At 41.2% G+C, this 18,417-nt stretch overlaps 1 protein-coding gene across 14 annotated transcripts in view; it reads right to left on the bottom strand.

Annotated features, from left to right (window-relative positions):
* The window catches only part of LOC121293396 (suppressor of tumorigenicity 7 protein homolog), a 209,149-nt gene that overhangs the window by 39,462 nt on the left and 151,270 nt on the right, over nucleotides 1-18,417 (bottom strand). For 11 of the 14 annotated variants that reach the window (XM_041216443.1, XM_041216442.1, XM_041216446.1 and 8 more), the window contains exons 4-8: nucleotides 14,040-14,094; nucleotides 13,301-13,428; nucleotides 8,126-8,201; nucleotides 7,802-7,879; nucleotides 3,951-4,105 (exon numbers count right to left, since the gene is read on the bottom strand). In XM_041216443.1, the coding sequence (XP_041072377.1) occupies nucleotides 3,951-4,105; nucleotides 7,802-7,879; nucleotides 8,126-8,201; nucleotides 13,301-13,428; nucleotides 14,040-14,094 (492 nt within the window). The remainder of the gene's footprint in view (nucleotides 1-3,950; nucleotides 4,106-7,801; nucleotides 7,880-8,125; nucleotides 8,202-13,300; nucleotides 13,429-14,039; nucleotides 14,095-18,417) is intronic. The other 3 variants (XM_041216431.1, XM_041216437.1, XM_041216438.1) reach the window with 3 other exon arrangements.

Raw genomic sequence — 18,417 nt, 5'->3', positions numbered from 1 at the left:
TCAGAACGACGCGTAGTGACGTTGGGACGCACACCCATTATCTATCTGATACATCAGCCTTACCCCTCAGAGAAATCGTGGTTATATTTTCTTGAGGGAATAATTAGAAAAGTTAGAGTACATCTTAATGTAATAATGAAGAAATTATGGCCAGAGATATCTGTCAGTGTCGCACAATTCTCTGTCCCACATTCTGTTGCAATTTCTTTGTTTGGCATTGGTCTTTATTTATTTTCTGCTTTATGTTACAAACAATTACCTGACAAAAGCAGCTGCAAACATCTTATCCCATTTAGCTGCTAGAGCAGGGCAAGAAAGGACAGGAGTTCCTTACTCTGTAGTTTTCTCTCCTAATTACCACAGAACCTAATATGATAGGGTCTGGAATTTTCCAGGTATGTTCTCATGAGCTGTTGTGCAAATACTTATTTAAATCTTGTACAATAAATACATGACATATTGCAGAGGGAAATGAAGTAGGGCATTAATTAGGGCATCAGAGTAATGCCCTGACTTGTAAGTAGTGATACAATACTTACTGCCATGTCCCTGCAGATTCAATTTAGAACACTCCAATGGTTTTCAATAAACACAAAAGGTTATTTAATTGGGTAGTTTTATTTATTCAGTTTTAATTGGGCTGTTACAAGCACAACAGTTGCTTTAATATTCCACATTAGGTCATGTTTCTCACCTTCCAAAAGGAATGACCAATAGCTTCCTTGCAAATCTCCTAATTGAAGATTAAATGAGCACAGCTACTTCAAACCAGAATACTACTGGTTACACCAGTCTGCTGCAGAATTAATAGAGGTATTTAGCTGAGATTCAATGCTTTTTTGAATGAAAGAATCCTTACATTTGTTTAGGCTCAACCCATTAAACATTCAACAGACCTTGGTTGATATCCAGTCTGATATGTAGAATATCAATGTCTCAAACCATGCCTCAATAAAATTCCAATAAAAAACTCCATCCCATCCTACAGAAGTTTCAGTGCCCCCATCATGGAACCCCTATATTCTCTTATTCCAAGAGGGATAGTTGGATTCTGAACAAATATGTGTAAGTAAGTTATTTTCTTAAGTGAAGGATCTCCACATTCTAAGCCTCTTTTCAAGTGGTTTCCTCATCCTTTCCCAGATGAAGCTACAACACAGGACTACTTGCATGCAAAACAGCAGAAGCAGTATGCGATAGAGAGCGCTAAGCGATCCCACAACCAAGGGATCAGATCAAAGTTCAGCAGCCCCGCCACATCCAGTCATGAATGGTGATGGACAAGTGACCAGAGGAGGAGGCTCCACGAATATCCCTATCCTCAATGATGGGGGAGCCCAGCACATCAGTGCAAAAGGCAAGGTTGACGCATCTGCAGCCACCTTCAGCCAGAGGTGTCGAGTGGAGGATCCATCTTGCCCTCCTCCTGAGGTTGCCAGCATCACCCAAGCCAGTCTTCAGCTAATTTGATTCACTCCACGTGATATCAAGAAATGGCTGAATATACTGGATACTGCAAAGGCTACGGGCCCTGACAACATTCTGTCAGAAGTGTGGAATAAGCTGCGCCCCTAGCCAAGCTGTTCCAGGACGGCTACCTGACAATGTGGAAAATTGCCCAAGTATGTCCTGTCCACAAAATGTAGGACAAACTGAACAATTAACGCCCCATCAGTCTACTCTCCACCATCAGCAAAATGATGGGAAGTGTAGCCAACAGTGTTATCAAGCATCACTGAAATAACCTGCTCACTGATGCCCAGTTTGGTTTTCACATGGCCATTCGACTCCTGACCTCATTACAACCTTGGTTCAAACATGGATAAAGAGCTGAACTCCAGATGTGAAGTGACAGTTGCTGTCCTTGATATCAAGGCAGCTTTTGATGAAGACAAAATACTGCGGATGCTGGAAATCAAAAATAAAAACAGAAAATGCTGGAAAAACTCTTCTGGTCTGGCAGCATCTGTGGAGAGAGAAACAGAGTTAACATTTTGAGTCCGTATGATCTTTCTTCACAGCTAAAGAGAAGCAGAAATATGATGGATTTTCTACTGTATAAGAGGGGTGAATAGGTGGAGCAAAATAGAAGGTCAGTGATAGGTGGGACTTAAAGAGAGATTGACAAAGATGACATGGACACAGGACAAAGGGAGTGATAACTGTAGTGGTAAAGACTAAAGAAGATGATGACAGTGGCATGAAGGTAAGAAAACAGAATGTGTTAATAGCAGAACAAGGGTAAGAAGAAGGGTCATACGGACTCAAAATGTTAACTCTCCACAGATGCTGCCGGACCTGCTGAGTTTTTACAATTTCAGCTTTTGACGAAGTGTGGCATCAAGGAGCCCTAACAAAACTGAAGTTAATATGAATCAGGTGGAAAACCCTCCTCTGGTTGGAGTCATGCCAAGCAGAAAAGAAGATGGTTGTGGTTGTTGGAGGGCAATCATCTCAGTCCCAGGGTATTGCTACAGGAGTTCCTCAGGGTAGTGTTCTAGGCCCAACCATCTTCATCAGCTTCATTAATGACCTTCCCTCCATCATAAGGTCAGAAGTGGGAATGTTCACCGATGATTGGACAGCGTTCAGTACCATTCGCAAATCCTCAAATAAGGAAGCAGTCTGTCTCCACATGCAGCAAGACCTTGACAATATCCAGGCTTAGGGTGAGAAGTGAGAAGGGCAAGCAACATTCACGCCACACAAGTGCCAGGCAATGACCATCTTCAACAAGAGAGAATCTAACCATCACTTCTTGGTGTTCAGTGGCATTACCATTGCTGGATCCCCCAATATCAACATCCTGGGGTTTACTATTGACCAGAAACTGAACCAGACTAGCCATATAAATACTGTGGTTACAAGAGCAGGTCAGAGGCTGGGAATTTTGTGGTGAGTAACACACCTCCTGAGTCCCCAAAGTCTGTCCACTATCTACAAACAGTGTGATGAAATACTTTCCATTTGCCCGGATGAATCCAACTCCAACAACACTCAAGAAGCTCGACACTATTAAGGACAAAGCAGTCCACTTGATTGGCACCCCATCCACCACCTCAAACATTCACTCCCTTGAATACCGGCATACAAGATGCGCTGCAGCAACTCACCAAGGCTCTTTGACAACACCTTCCAAACCACGACTTCTATCACCTAGAAGGAAAAGGGCAGCAGGTGCATGGACCACCACCTGCAAATTCCCCTCCAAGTTACACACTATCCTGACTTGGAAATATATCACCGTTCCTTTGCTGGCACTGGGCAAAATCCTGGAACTCCCTTCCTAACAGCACTGTGGGTGCACCTACACCACATAGACTGCAGTGGTTCAAGAAGGCAGCTCACCACCACCTTCTCAAGGGCAACTAGGGATGCATACAAATGCTGGCTTTGCCAGTGATGTCCACATGCCCTGAAAAAATAAAAAAGATTTGATGGTGGGGTCTCATTCTCTTCAAATTAGAAAATGCCAGTTTCTCTCCAAGCTCATATTTTCATAGATCTCCATTTAACCAAGTAAGTGAAGCATTTTCTTAAAAGTTTTCTTTGACTTGTAAACAAAACAATAGCTACTCGTCTTCCTCAACTCTGTACAGATGCTATAAAAGCAATACTTGCAAACTTCTGAACACAAGTGAAAAGCAGTGAGACTGGTGAAGTATTTCCACATGAAACCTTTGATGCAATTTTTCTTTGCGGTTGCCTGTGTCCTGCTGGCACTCACACCTATGATGCCAAGGTACTGGGCAAACAGTCTTCTCCACGACCACCAACAATAATCCCCATGTAACTCCTGAGGCACGATTTATATTTCCTACTTCTCTCTCCCCCCACATAGTGACATTCTGCAACTTCTACTTAGCACCTCCAAAAGAATGAAGAAAGTGAGGCAAACTGGAATTAAGATTGCTGGTCATCAATATGAATAGTTTTAACTCTCTACTTACTGTGCTGTGCTTCATACTGAGCTCCGTGGTGCTGCAGTTGTTGACTACGTCTGTAACAAACCTCCCCTGCTTTTAGTGCCTGTTTAAAAAGCCTTTCTGCTTCCACAATGGTAGTAGCTTCCTCTTCAGCCAAAAGAATGTAGGCGGTGGCACACCTGAAAAAGATTCATCTCCGATTACTCTTGGTTTCATTTGATGCTATTGCGCTGATAAAATTATAAAGTAACATCCATAAATAGATTTTTTTCCCTTTAGGTAGAAAAGCAGACATCTTAGGCCTAGATTAAAAACTGCATGCCCACTTCTCTGCATCTAAATAATGTGTTCTACTTCCCATGTGTACTGGACACCTTGGCAGATAAATCTGTGAAAGTTCAGTGGTGTGCCACCAAAAGGACTGTATTTATCCTAGGGAAAAGATGACCATATAATTTATTCAGGGCCGCAAATAAGAAAAACATAAATTATGCAAATTGGTGCCATAATGGCATGATTGCAACAACAACTGCATCAGTCCTTAAATTCATTTTTTTAACTGCGTCTGAACCAAAACCTGTCAGGTTCCATTCCAAGTCTATGCTGGGTTAGTTGACATCAAAACGCAGTAGTTGGCAGGCTAGAAGTCGCCTCAGTACGCACCAACTACAAAAGGGAAGGAAATTTAAACAGGAACAAATCACATTCCCAATGATTGTCTAGTGCCATTGTTGGGAAATATAAAAAATTAATGTTGGCAGTTAGGTGCTTGCAGGGTCATACATGTCTGAAATACCCCTTTTAGTAGTACAGCTTGCCGACGTTCACTGGCTACATACCTCCCAAAAAAATGGCTACTTGGGCAAAGTATTGAGAGCTATGCAGGCAATCATGAAGCTGTAACCCAAGCACGGGCCAGCAGCTTCATAAAAAGAGGAAACAAATTAAGACACCCATGGTATTTAATAAACTTCTCATTTTAGGCCTGAGATTTTGAAAGATTGCAAACTTCTGAAAATGTATTTGTTGATTTGATGAAAAGCCACATGAAGGCTTGTCCTCCGTGTATTAACATGGCATTGGTTAGAACCCCGAAAGGAATCCATTGGGATTTGTTAGATCTGTGTCTCTTAATAGGTAAACTATCTATTGCAATAATATAAGGTTTCAGAATGTAGATTGGTTTTTGAACCAATCAATTTTCTCTACCTTGGCTTATAGCTACATGCTGATAAATCCATTACATGATATTTATCAATGCTTATTTTTAGATTTAGTTACATTCATTACAAGTTCACAAGAACACATGAGCTTGGAACAGGAGTAGACCATATGGCCCATTGAGCCAGCTCCGCCATTTAACACGACCATGGCTGATCTTGGGCTTTAACTCCCCTTTCCCGCCTGGTCCCCAAATCCTTTGAGAGGCCAAAATCATGTAAATCTCAGCCTTAAATATAGTTAACGATGGAGCATCCACAATCTTCTGGGGAAGAGAATTCCAAAGATTCACAACCCCTTGAGTGAAGATTTCTTCTCATCTCAGTCCTAAATGACTAGCCCCTTATCCTGAGACTGTGTCCCTTTGTTCCAGATTCCCCAGCTAACAGAAACAATCTCTTAGCATCCACCCTATCAAGCCCCTTCAGATCCAATAAAGTCACCTCTCATGCTTCTAAACTCCACCGAATATAGGCCCAATTTACTCAACCTTTCATCACAGGGAAACCCTCTCAGCCCAGCGTACAATCTAGTGAACCTACGTTGTACTGCCTTCAATGCAAGTAATGGAGACCAAAACAAATGAGAAAATAATTCATTATAAATTGGTTTATAATTTCACTGCAGCCTGCTTAACAGGGGAAATCTTAACCCCACAGGTCCACTTTAAAAGTGCTCTCCTTGTATTACACAAGACTGACATTAGACATGAACTGATGGATATGGAATCACTCTACACACATCATAATGTACAGATCAATCTAAGCTTTAGGCTAAATACATCGCAATTTCAAATGTTTAAAAGATCCTGTTTAAGCAAAGTAGAATCATAGCACAAGTGAAAAGTACATTCCATAAGGGTAAAAGAGGTGGCAGTGAGCTTACAGTGCCATGATTCAATTAAACCTCTCTGAACAGTGGCTGAATCCCCAAGAATTATTTTTTAAAAATACAGTTAATTATATTCAGAAGGTGGGCAATGCTGAAAAAGCTGCATTTATTACCCAATCCTGGTCACTCTGAGTAGGTGAGGAGGTCACCTCAGAAAGCATCATGTGGAGGGCAAACTGGACAGAGATTTTAGGTTCCCTCCCTGAAGAACATTTGTGTGATTTTTCTGGTTCATTCATTCCTCTGCTCTCTACCCAAAGGCAGGTCCTTGGCTCACTGTCTCCTGATGCTTCACCTTGGCAGATTTTTGTCAGTGGTGGTTGGCCATTGCTTTCCACTCTCAGGGGCAGGGCAAGGAGGCTGGTCCCAAGCCAGAATGGGAATTGAACCCACAATGATGCCTTTAATCTGAACCAAACGTTAGCCATCTAGCCAACTGAGCTAACCGGCTGCATTTTCCTGGTATCAGCCCACAAATCACCAAATTTCACTGGATGCATTTCATACTGTGCCATTGTGGGATTTGAACTCATGACATCTTGAGTTGCTAACCCAGTACCATGACAACTAGGCTACAGTAGCCCCAGCATGTTACCAGCTAATAACTCACTGCCACTCTTTACAATATTTTCTCCAATTTAATTTGAGAATATTTGTAACTGTTATAAAGTGAATGCCCTGAGTGAGACAGAGACACTATGACTTAGCTAATGGGTAATAAAGATGGCAGTGAAGAAGATATATATATATATGTACACACATTTATTTATATTGTATACAATTAGATAAAAGATATATGGCACCATGAGGCTAATTTTGCTTCCTGCAAAATATGAAGAAGGCAAAAAATATTCAAATCGAGGGCAATTCTTTCAAGTTGCTGCTCAAGGACATGTATACACTGACAACTAACCCTGTTTACCAAGTCACAGGTCCAAGAGATTAGGAAGGAATGAATTTAGAGCTAAATTTCCTAGCACTGCTAGAAAATGTGAGATTATGTGAAATAGGCTGCTGGGACTCGGGCTGACTCAGGGCTAGATTTCCCATTTGCTGTTACTTCAACTCCAATCGGAAAATCTCAGTTTAACCATCCAAGCTCACGCTCGAAGAACAGCAACTTTGTCATTTTAATGGAAAATTTATCTACTGAGCCAGTTGACAGCCAGTGGAATGTTTAGCGCCAGAACAGATTACAGGATACCAGCAATGTTGAGAGCTTTCATCTTGAAATACAAAGTCAAATAGTGTTTAACAGTGGGGATACATTAACTGCCAACTGCTATGGTCAATGAATGTTTTAGTGATTACTGAAATGATTAATCAAACAGGGGTTATAAAGATATTAATTCCAGTTACATGTGCACATAGGGGCATGTTGGTGTCATGCCGAACAAGCTGTAGCTTGCTGTTAGTTCTTAATGTATACATGTTCATGAGAAGCTAAGAAGCCAAACACTGAAACCTTCTGTTACTGCAATGATGTCAGAAGTCATCAGTGGAACAGGATCTAAGTAAGTGAATTAAACATGAGTGCCAGATTGTACAACTCTCAGCCTGGCTAATGTGGTGCCAAAGCAAATAAAGTGAAATGGGGAATAATGGACACCCAGGAGTGATTAAGACGCAGTCATTTCTTTGAGTAGTTCAGATAATGTCACAAATCACAAGAGCAGAGCTCGAGCAGTTTATAATCACCATCCTACTTTTGAACTAAGATCACAGCCTTGAAATCACTCCCAGGTGACTTTTTAAGAACATACATTGTGAAGTTTATTCCATTTTGGGTCCTTCTTTTTGCTTGCAGCGGCTGTAGCAGTGGACGCCAATGGTAAAATATCCTGGGTGAAAAGCGGACAGGGGTCTCATCAGAACAGTGGAAATGAGAAAACTGTACAAAAGTTGATCATACTACAATCAGCATTAAAACAACCATCCGTCCTTATGGTATCTGTAAAATATATTGCTAAAAAAAACTGTGTACAGAAGTACCAGGTAGAAAGGACATGTTAGGAGTACACACTGAATTGCTGGAACAGATGAAATAAAAAGGGATTTGAGCCCACAATGCAAAAAAAGTCACTCACTCATTTAATTCTAAGGCTTCATGCGCTGCTGAAATTCTTGCTTGCGGGTTCCTCTCTCTCCAAGCTTTCTGCATTACTGCTCAAACAAAACAAGAGCACTTTTTAAAACAAGATTAATGTCCTGGGTGGAACATATCACTAGAAAGCTTTCCTACCCTTTCTCTGGCACTACTCTACATACAAATTCCAATTGAGTTTCATCTAACCTGACTTATTTTCAATGTGTGAAAATTGATAAAGACTTTGGTAGTATTCCACTAAATGAAAAACTAAATGATAATGTAGACTGCGGCAAAACTCTCAAAATAACAATCTCTCATGAAAAATAAAGACATGTTAACCTCAAGATTAGCTTCACTACCCTGGTTCTAGCATTTCACTGAATCAAGCCACCCAATGCTGAGATAAACCTGCATCACTTCAGAAGACGAAAACACCGTCTTGTTGGATAGCAATCTGGAAGCTGAGCATGGTCACTTTTGCAAAATGTTATGAATCTGATTCAGTTAGAACTGGTTTTCAAATTTATTTTGGACCATTTAGGTATGTGCTGTTCTCAAAAAACAGTACAAGTCTTACCCAGCTAATTACTGCTCTGTCAGCCTTCTCCCAATTGGCAGTGAAGTGAAAGAAGGGGACGTCCACAGCGCTATCAAGGAGCATATACTCAGCAATATCATGTTCACTGATGCTCAGCTTGAGTTCTGCCTGGACCTCTTGATTCCAGACCCAATTAAAGCTTTGGGCCAAATGTAAACGTAAGAATTGAACCCTAGAGATCAGGCGAGAATAAATGTTCTTGGCATCAGAGCAGCATTGTACTAAGTGTTGCTCCGAGGAGTCCTAGTCAAATTAAAGTCAAGGGGGATTGGGGGAAATCTCTCCAGTGGCTCGACATGCCTGGCACAAAGCAAGATGGTGTGCCTGTTGGAGGCCAATCATCTCAGTCCCCAGACATCGCCGCAGGAGTTCCTCAGATCAGTGTCATAGGCCCAACCATCTTCAGCTGCTTATCAATGGCCTTCCCTCCATCAGGTTAGAACTGTTTACTGATAGTTGTAAATTGTACAGCTCCATTTGCAGCTCCTCAGATAATGAAGCTGTCCATACTAGGCTTGGGCGGCTAAGCAGCAAGCAACATTTTTTATACCGCATAAATGCCAGGCAAGAGAGCACCTAACCAGCTCCCCAAGACATTCAACTGCATCATCTTCACGATCTCTAATCACCAACTTTCGCGATCCCTTATCACGAACATTTGGGCTTCACCACTGACCAGAAGCTCAACTGCACCATCGCCGATGCTATCAGAGCACAAGAGGTTGGGTATTCTGCACCAAGCGACTCACCTCCAGTTCCCCAAAGCCTTGCTACCACTTACAAGGTACAAACAAGTAGTGTGATGGAATGCACTCCATTTGCTTGGATGGGTGCAGCTGCAATAAAACTCTAGAAACTCTATATCATTCAGGATAAAGCAGTCCACTTGATCAGCTGATTATCCACTCGCCTGGACTTCTTTCTTCATTGTGCCATATCTCCAATGTTTACTATCTCCAGGACGTCTTCTGCAGCACCTCCCAAATATACAATCTTCACCAGCTAAATGGCCAAGAGTAACAGGTGGATGAAAACACCATCACTTCCAAGTTAGACGCCATCCTGACCTGGACATATATCAAACCATTCCTATACCATCACTGAGTCAAAATCTTGGAACTCCCCACGCTGTGGGAGTACCATCGCCCCCACAGACCACAGAGATTTAAGAAGAAAGCCCACCATCAGCTTCTCATTGGCATTTCAAGATGGGCAATAAAGACTGGCTTTGCTATTGATGCCTATTACCTGAGAATGAATTAATTAAAAAATCCTCACCAAGTGAATTCCAGTCTGCTACCATTAACAAATATTAGAAACACACAATGAACTCAACTATTTATTTGGCAATGCAGACTGATGCCACATATTGCTGAATAAAACAGCCGCTTTAATGCAGGGATACGTTCAAGGGAATTAATTTGCAGGTTACTTACCGCCGGCAGGTTTTCCCATTTTCATACCTCTGAGCCTCTAATTTTTTTAATATAAATAGTTCAACTTAGGTGCAAGTAGTTTTAAAAAACATCAATTATTTCATATCTAGATATCAGGGTTAGGAGATTACATTCCACTAATTTGTGCATATGGAATTAATGGTGCGGATTTTGAGGGATTAATAATGGCAAGACTGTCAGCATTTGCCACCGTCAATTTCAGAGAACAACTTCTGGAGTCCGCACATGCACAGCTAAACACGGAAATCTAGAAGTTGCTGTCAGTATTTTATGCTGCTCCAGAGCACCTTTGAGGCCCCCAAATTCCCTATTGAATCGTGGCAATCATTGAACTGATGGAAACTTGCCCCTTTACACTATTAGCCTCACTGTAAAAATCCTTGAAAAAGTTACACCTTGTTGAATGAGGTAAAATTCAATTTTTAAGGGTGTACTAAGTTCACTGGCCCTGAGAAACTAATTTTATATTTGTAGAATGACAAATTTCTCCATTATGATAAAAAAAATCGCTTTAAAATTTTTAAAATAATATTTCACCTTCTACCTTAATCCTGTGTAATGTCCCAATCATTTACTTCACACTGGGTAAAATTTAATTAAAAGTGGAAGATAATCAGTGCATTTTACTTCCTGGTTTGCTGTCTGTGAAGAAGCTTCGAAGTGAGTGGCTGTGTACCCGTTTTATGATGCCACTACTGCTGAACACCCAGAGATTCCCTTGACTTATTGCCAGATTCAAACTAATGTCAGGAAAGGGAAAATGCACACCACAGAGATCGCTAGATTTTAATGGGCAGCTTTCTTGGAGGTCAGCAGCGAGCACCATCACTTTGCTGCTGACAGTGAAATCTGGGCCAATACTAACGATTTTCAAAAGTTCATTGCAACTTGTCGTATTTTTCTGCTTTTGTAAAACTTCAAATCAATTTTTTGCTTTGCTTTGTGAAATACTCCTTTTTAAACTGTGGAGGGGTGTATTCACTTAACAGGAATTATTGCCTCTCATGGATATGAGTAAGATAGACAAAGAGAAGTTCTAGATTTAAAACATCCAGTCTGTTGACAGAAATGCAACTGCTGATATTTACGAATTTGGAATCTAATTATCAGAATACACAAGACGGATCAGCGTTTCAATAAATACAATATTTTTTCAGATCATCACACAGCAAAGCAAGATTAACATCAGTCACAAATAAGGAGCAAAATGTTTGCTTAGTTGTACAAGAATCAAAAACATTCAGAGAACGGTGTAACTTAGGAACAAGTAGTAGTAAAAAAAATCCTAAATTACATAGTGTAGTACAATTTGAGAGGTTTGAAAGACAGGGGGCGGTGGGGTGGGGGATTTTCCCCAGATGCATTAGGACTAACGAGCCTCCGAGGTGACCAAGATGTGGTCTTAAGCTGTTACACTGGTTTAGTCCGTATTTAGTGCAAGACACCATCTTGGTTACAGAGCTGAATATTACATTAGGAACTGTTGCCCAGAGGATCCTTAAGCAGTTGATTGCCACTTAAATTGCCTACTCGCGCTTATTAACAAGGCTGCATGGTATTTTGGAGGCTGGTGCTTGGCAACACCTTCTCTTAACACCAACCAGTAGATTGTCAATCTGTCAAGATTTATTCTGGAAATTCTGAGGGCTTCACCTAAAAAGTGTGAGTGCTGTGTTACTCTATCTTATTGGGCATCACCACAGTGAAAGAGAGTGCTCAATCATCGACATCTTGCTAAGAACCCCCTTGGCGTGCAGGAGGGATGGGAGGAGGGCATGAGGCAGTCAGGAGAGGGGGGGCTAGTTGGTCTAGGTGGATCCATTTCCCCCCCTCCCCACCCCATGGGTACAGGTCACCTTCCCAACATGGCTTCTATGATCCTTTTGAGAACCTGTGCACCTTCTCAATTAGTCCCTGAGTAATTCTGAAACCTCACGATGTGCGTCAGCTAGTGCACTTCACACCTTCAGTGGAAGTGGATGAGTGGAGCCCACATATACTGCTCCATGAATAATTGTGTCTAATCAGCATTTGAGGGCTGGGCCTGCAGGTTTCTGATTTAGCACCTCCAGGTAAGTTCAAATTATGGTGAACATTAGGCCCAAAGTTGCATGCTAAAACCAGACTTTCAAACAGGCATGTCTTATCAGCACAAAATCCAATTGGTGCCTGTTTTTACTCTTTCATCAAAATAACCCCCTATATCTTTAGATGGCTGCCTCTGTGATGGCAGAACTCAATATCACTCACACTCTATCTTAGATAAGTTCCATTGCTCAGTGTCATTATGCATCTAAGTTTTCTTTTGTGAAAATTAACCTGCTCATATAGCGACCAATTATAAATTTAACAATAAAAAACTACTGTAGAAAGAGGAATTCTAACAGCCTGAAAAAAGAATTTTTTTTTTTCACTTTTGCAATGTTACTTGTCACTAGGAATTTGACTAATATTGATAAGGAGCTTCACCAAAGGCAACTTGGTAAATGTGCAGACTAGTATGGTATTGAGCTATACAGAACAATAACCTGTCAAGTTTGCTCCCAGGTTACACTAAGGTACTAAGGGTGGCAGTAAGGGTCACAACCGGCCTGAACCTCTTCTAACAAGGAAAAAGGAAGAACCAATTTGTCAAGGTTTTCCATTCAAGATTAAGATCTAGTATCCTTCAAAAAAGTGCAGACATGCAGAGTGAGGACAGAAACGAGCTTGGCTGAAATCTCCCTCAGTTGAGCAGCAGGTTTACACCATTCACATATTAAGTATGAGCTTCGGCCAGGTCCCAGAGGGAGTTCACAGCTTGTGGAAAAATACGCCAACACAAATCAGCATGTCTAATGGATGAAGTGAACAAAGTTGAAAAGAAAACCAAGGGCAGAAAACAAATCAAAACTTTTAAAAATACAGGCAAGTTCCTTCTTCTAAAATTGGAGGGCTTTGTACCTGCTAAGCTTAAATGAGGTTCAAAGTGAGATTAGTTTGCAATGTCTAAAAAGAAACCAAAAAGATTTTTTTTTAGGGGTTGCAAAACTGATCCTGATTTTTGCATTACATGTCAGACAGGCAAACAATAAATCAAAAATACAATATTCATGAATGTCTGAATTCTAGATCTTACAGTCCTTCTTACTAGCGTCTGCAGGCCGTAAGTGGTCGGTCTCACAAGTGAAGAAGGTCTGATGATCTTGTGCAGAAAGATTCATATCATAATATGTCAGAGGCTCTCTTCCTGTTACCCACGTATACCTTCAAAAAAGAATGAAGCAAAGTAAAAGAAATCACTGAACAAACATTCTATATGCTTGAGCCAAGATGAGCTGAATACTGGCAATCAATACACCCTTTAACTCCCAATTCTAAAGAGCAAATATTGCCGCAATTAATAATACAAAAAGGTGATTACTAGAAATTCTGTTGCTTCCGAAAACAAAATTGCAAATTAACCACAGAATGCAAAGAATATAAGTACTTAGCCCAAACATGAAAGCTCAATTAATCTCGTTTCCATTAAAGAATAAAAGCCTAATATTCTATGTTATACCAACAGAAAAAACAGTCCATGGGGGACACAAATCCTAATTGCATAATTCTTTCTTATGGATCAAAATATAAGTATTTGTTCAGTCAGTGCTTCAGTCAGCATCGCACTTCTGGGATAATTTTACAGGTACACATATAGCAAATAGATTCCTTTACAATATTAACTATGCTGGCAGAAAACTAAGCATCTCAGAAATATAGTTGAGGATTATAGCTGCCTCTTGTGGTGCAACATATTACAAAGTTATTTATGCAGCTTAAAATGAGAATCATCTGTACACATTGTGGTACTAAGCACCGAATGCAAAATTACTCACCGATTGTATTCTGCTCCTCTAAATAAATTTAGTGGATTACGCCATACCTTGCATTCTGTCAGATTAAAAAGAAACCAAGTACCAGCATGTGATTATTGTCTATTGCTCTGGAGTGAATATAACACATTATTATTATAAATAAAACTGTACTATATTCCAAAAGCCCATTTAGAGTTTCTTAACTTCATAATTCCCAATGGTGGAAAATATAACAACTTATATTTACGTAGCACCTTTAACATAATGAAACATCCCAAGGTGCTTCACAGAAGCATTAGAAAACAAAGTATGACACTGAACTACATAAAGAGATAGTAGGTCAGAGAACCAAAGCTTGGTCAAAGAGGTAGGTTTCAAGGAGTGCCTTAAACAAGGAAAGCGAGGTAGCAAGGCAGAGAGATATAAGGAGGGGGTTCCAAAGCTTGGGGCTTAGGCAACTTGAAGGCATGGCCACTAATGGAGGTGCGTTTAAAATTGGGCATGTTCAGGAGGCCAGAATTTGAGAAATGCAGATATCTCAGACAGTTTTGGGGCTGGAGGAGATTACAGAGGTAGGCAGGGGCAAGGCCAGGGTGGGATTTGAAAACAAAGATAAGAATTTTGAAATCAAGACGTTGATTTTTTTTTTGTATTCTTTCACAGGTTGTGGGCATTGCTGACTAGGTCAGAATTTATTACTCATTCCTAAGTGCTCTTGAGAAGGTGATGGTGAGCCACCTTCCTGAACCGCTGCAGTCCATGTGGTGTAGGTGCACCCACAGTACTGTTAGGAGGGCAGTTCCAGGATTTTGACCCAGCAACAGGGAATGGCAATATAGTTCCAAGACAGGATGGCATGTGGCTGGGAGGGGAAGTGCAGGTGGTGACGTTCCCATGCATCTGCTGTCCTTGTCCTTGGTGGTAGAGGTTGCACATTAGGGGTGGGGAAAAATGATTACATAACAGAGCAGCTACAGTCTACAGTAATCTCGTTCTGATGCATGGCTTTCCCTAAGCAAGAATTTAGCACCCACACCAAATTTTCTTCTCTCTTTCCTCTTTGTTGGTAAGGCTGAAAATTGTCGAGGGTAATTTTTTGGAACTTCATGTCAACACTTCAAAACTGCTCCTGAGATCTGTTGTCTGTCTAAAGGATTCTTTTTGAAAAAAAAAGGACAAATCACATGGAAAGATGGGCTACCATAAATAAATATATTTCGCTGCGCAAAAATAATTACAAGATATTAATCTGTCATGAAACTATCATATTTTTCATGATATGGTGGTTTATTGTAAAGTAGGTTTATGTGAGTGCGTATATGGTTCTGTCTGTATGATTTAATTGAATTGGAGTCTGATAGACTGCAAAGTTGAAATTGTCAAAGGAAGTTAGGTGTAAAAGGCATTTGAAATGCTAATGAGTAAACATGGATGAGGGCAGCATGTAGAGTGTGAAGGAAATTTGCATTTTTAGATAAGTGAAGGGGTTGTTCAGGTTTCAAAGGGATGATAGGATGTTTATAACTAACAAGATAAGCAAGGCCAAGCAGTTTGTTTATTTTCCCAAAGGTACTGACCTAACTGGCAACATGAAAAATTTTTATATGATGAGAAAAGTAAATTTCCAAAGACACATAGAACAGTGGAAGTTACAGATTAAAAGAGGGAAACATATATAAAGAAGGATGGAAGGCTATGTTGGGGGGCCATGTAAGTTCTAAAAGTGTACAAGATTATAAGGGGCAGTGTACAAGATTATGAGGGGCATGAACAGGGTGAATAGGGAGCAGCTGTTCCCCTTAGTTGAAGGGTCAGTCACGAGGGGACATAAGTTCAAGGTGAGGGGCAGGAGGTTTAGTGGGGATGTGAGTGAAAACTCTTCTTACCCAGAGGGTGGTGACAGCCTGGAATGCATTGCCTGGGAGGGTGGTGGAGGCGGGTTGCCTCACATCCTTTAAAAAGTACCTGGATGAGCACTTGGCATGTCATAACATTCAAGGCTATGGGTCAAGTGCTGGTAAATGGGATTAGGTAGGTAGGTCCGTTGTTTCTCACGTGTCGGTGCAGAGTCGATGGGCCGAAGGGCCTCTTCCGTACTGTGAGATTCTGTGACCGTGTATAACAGCCTTAAGGAATAAGCCTCCAGCCACTTTTGCAGAAGTCTACTGTCGCCAGTACTTGTGTTATAAGCCTTTGGAATTCCACTGTTGAGTGGTTGCTGTGGTAACCTTACTGGTTGATTTTATAATTTCAAATCTGATTTGGACTGTTGCGTAAAGGGAGTGTGTAGTTAGGAGCCTGTTTAATTAAGGGTTTGGGAACTGTTAAGACTAATTAACCATGTAATTGTAACCTCGTGTGTATTTATTGTTTTTTTCCCATTAATATTTTAATTTATTTTTTTAAATCTCGAAAGGTGTTAGTGCTCAATTCTTCTGAATTCAGTGCGTAAGCCTTCTCGTAATAAATACAAATTGCAAAACCATTGTAATAGCGTGGCCAAGATTCCTTTGTGGATTTAGTCTACCAGGCACATATCACCTGCCACGTCATAACATTTGGAATGATTGATTTTAGGCGCAATGAACGAATGAGACTTAATTAAATGTGAAGAACGAGTGGGTAAACCCTCAGGGTGCAGAATGTTTATGGCCATGCATGTGTGCAGCTGGACAGTTACCTTAAAAGAGAAGGAAATAAAAAGATAATTTTTATTTAGCACTTTATAGAGGGGAGCAGTCTACCCTGGTGACAGCAAGGCAATATTTCATTGTACATTGCTTTTGGTTTTGCATCATTAAGCATTTTTTGATCATTTATTTCTTCCTACTGAGTGTGGGGAAGGCAGTGGGGGCTAATAGATGCTTGTGGCATTGTCGCTCTTGGTGTAAGCTAAAGTGTGACTTTTGCTTTCCTTCACTTTTATTTTAATGTTGTATGTAACAAAAAATAGTATTTATTTTGTAGAAGAAATGAATTATCACAGTAATTTATAAGGATCAGGATGTCATTTTTCAATCGCTCATTCGGTATTGAGGTTTTCAAAGGGAGAGTGTAACAACTGCAACTATAAAACGTTACACAGGATTTTTTAGACAGCATGCCAATGAAATAGTCAGCAGAGCACCTAACTCTGCCAATCAAGGCAGCCCCACAGCCATTTAATGCTCAGTGGAGCATTAATTGGCTGGAGGTGAGATTTCCACCATTCATTTGGGAGAAATACTGAATCAGGGGGCTGCCAGCCAATCTGATTGGTTGACAGCTCTGCAGTCCCAGCAGTGCCTTTGGGAGCATAGTGCACTGCTGAGACTACATGCAGTCTCACCAGTCTTAAGTATCAGAGCCCACGGGACCAGGTGAGTCCAGACTCTCACGGCGGGGACGGGAAGGAAGGCCGGTGGTTAAGGGGTGGGGCCTGTGATGGCAAGGCCAGTCAGGAAGGAAGCAGTCAGAGGAGGGCAGACCTTAAGGTGGGTGCCCGATCTCGAAAAGAGACCAGTGATGGAGGTGCACCTCTCCCCCGCCACCCCCGAACTTTCTTGCTTGAATTCCAAGCAAGCTTATCTGCAGGGATTCCTCCCAACCTTCCCTGAACTCCTCCTGTTGCCCTTAAAATTGAGGGCAGATGGGAAGTGGCCCTTAAGTAGTCAATACTTGGTCAACTTATGGGCCTCAAATGGGACGAAGGCTGGTAGGTCACCCTAGCCCTTGCCCGTTCCCTTTAAAATTGTGGACAGGTTAGGGAGGGTGGGTAGGCAGTGAGAGGCCAACTAGGTTGTTTCACAGGGCTTCCCACCCACCGCCCACAATGCCTGCAACCCACTGGCAGGGGCTTGTAAAATTCTGTTCATTAGGTTAATAAATAGCATAGCACAGGAATACATGTAATGAGATCTAGCTATGGATCTGAATTTTACACTTGCTGCCCAATCATAGTGCTGTTATTGTGAAAAGACATAAAGTTAAGTCTTGGCTGCTCTCTTCAAATGAAGGGGGGAAATGGGTACATCTGTGCCTACCCCAGAAGCCAATTCATAATGATACTGCAGACTTTCCGGGAATATGCCTTCCACTGGTGTATAGTGCCAGGTAAACAGGGAAGAGGGAGGAAAAGAAAATTACCCAAGCGTCAGCCATGCCTTTGTATTTACATGTTCCTTCAATCCTTTATGTGTTGAGCTGATGATCTCACCTCTGTTTCTGTGCAAAGGTGCTGAGGAGACCACAGATTTCCCGTAGCAAAAAAGGTAAAATGTGAAGAAGGGAAACTGCAATTTGAATTAACTCAGGTTACTGGTGCCTTCAGCTTGGCATGTCACACAGGCCTCCTCTCATCTGAGAAAGGGGTAGGGGAGAAGACGGAAAAATACACACAGCCTAGAAAATGTCGTGTTTT

The sequence above is a fragment of the Carcharodon carcharias genome, chromosome 21 (genome assembly GCF_017639515.1).
Source record: "Carcharodon carcharias isolate sCarCar2 chromosome 21, sCarCar2.pri, whole genome shotgun sequence".
NCBI classification, from domain to species: Eukaryota; Metazoa; Chordata; class Chondrichthyes; order Lamniformes; family Lamnidae; genus Carcharodon; species Carcharodon carcharias.
The sequence above is the reverse complement of the archived record's forward strand: the minus strand, read 5'-3'. Positions and strand labels throughout refer to the sequence as shown.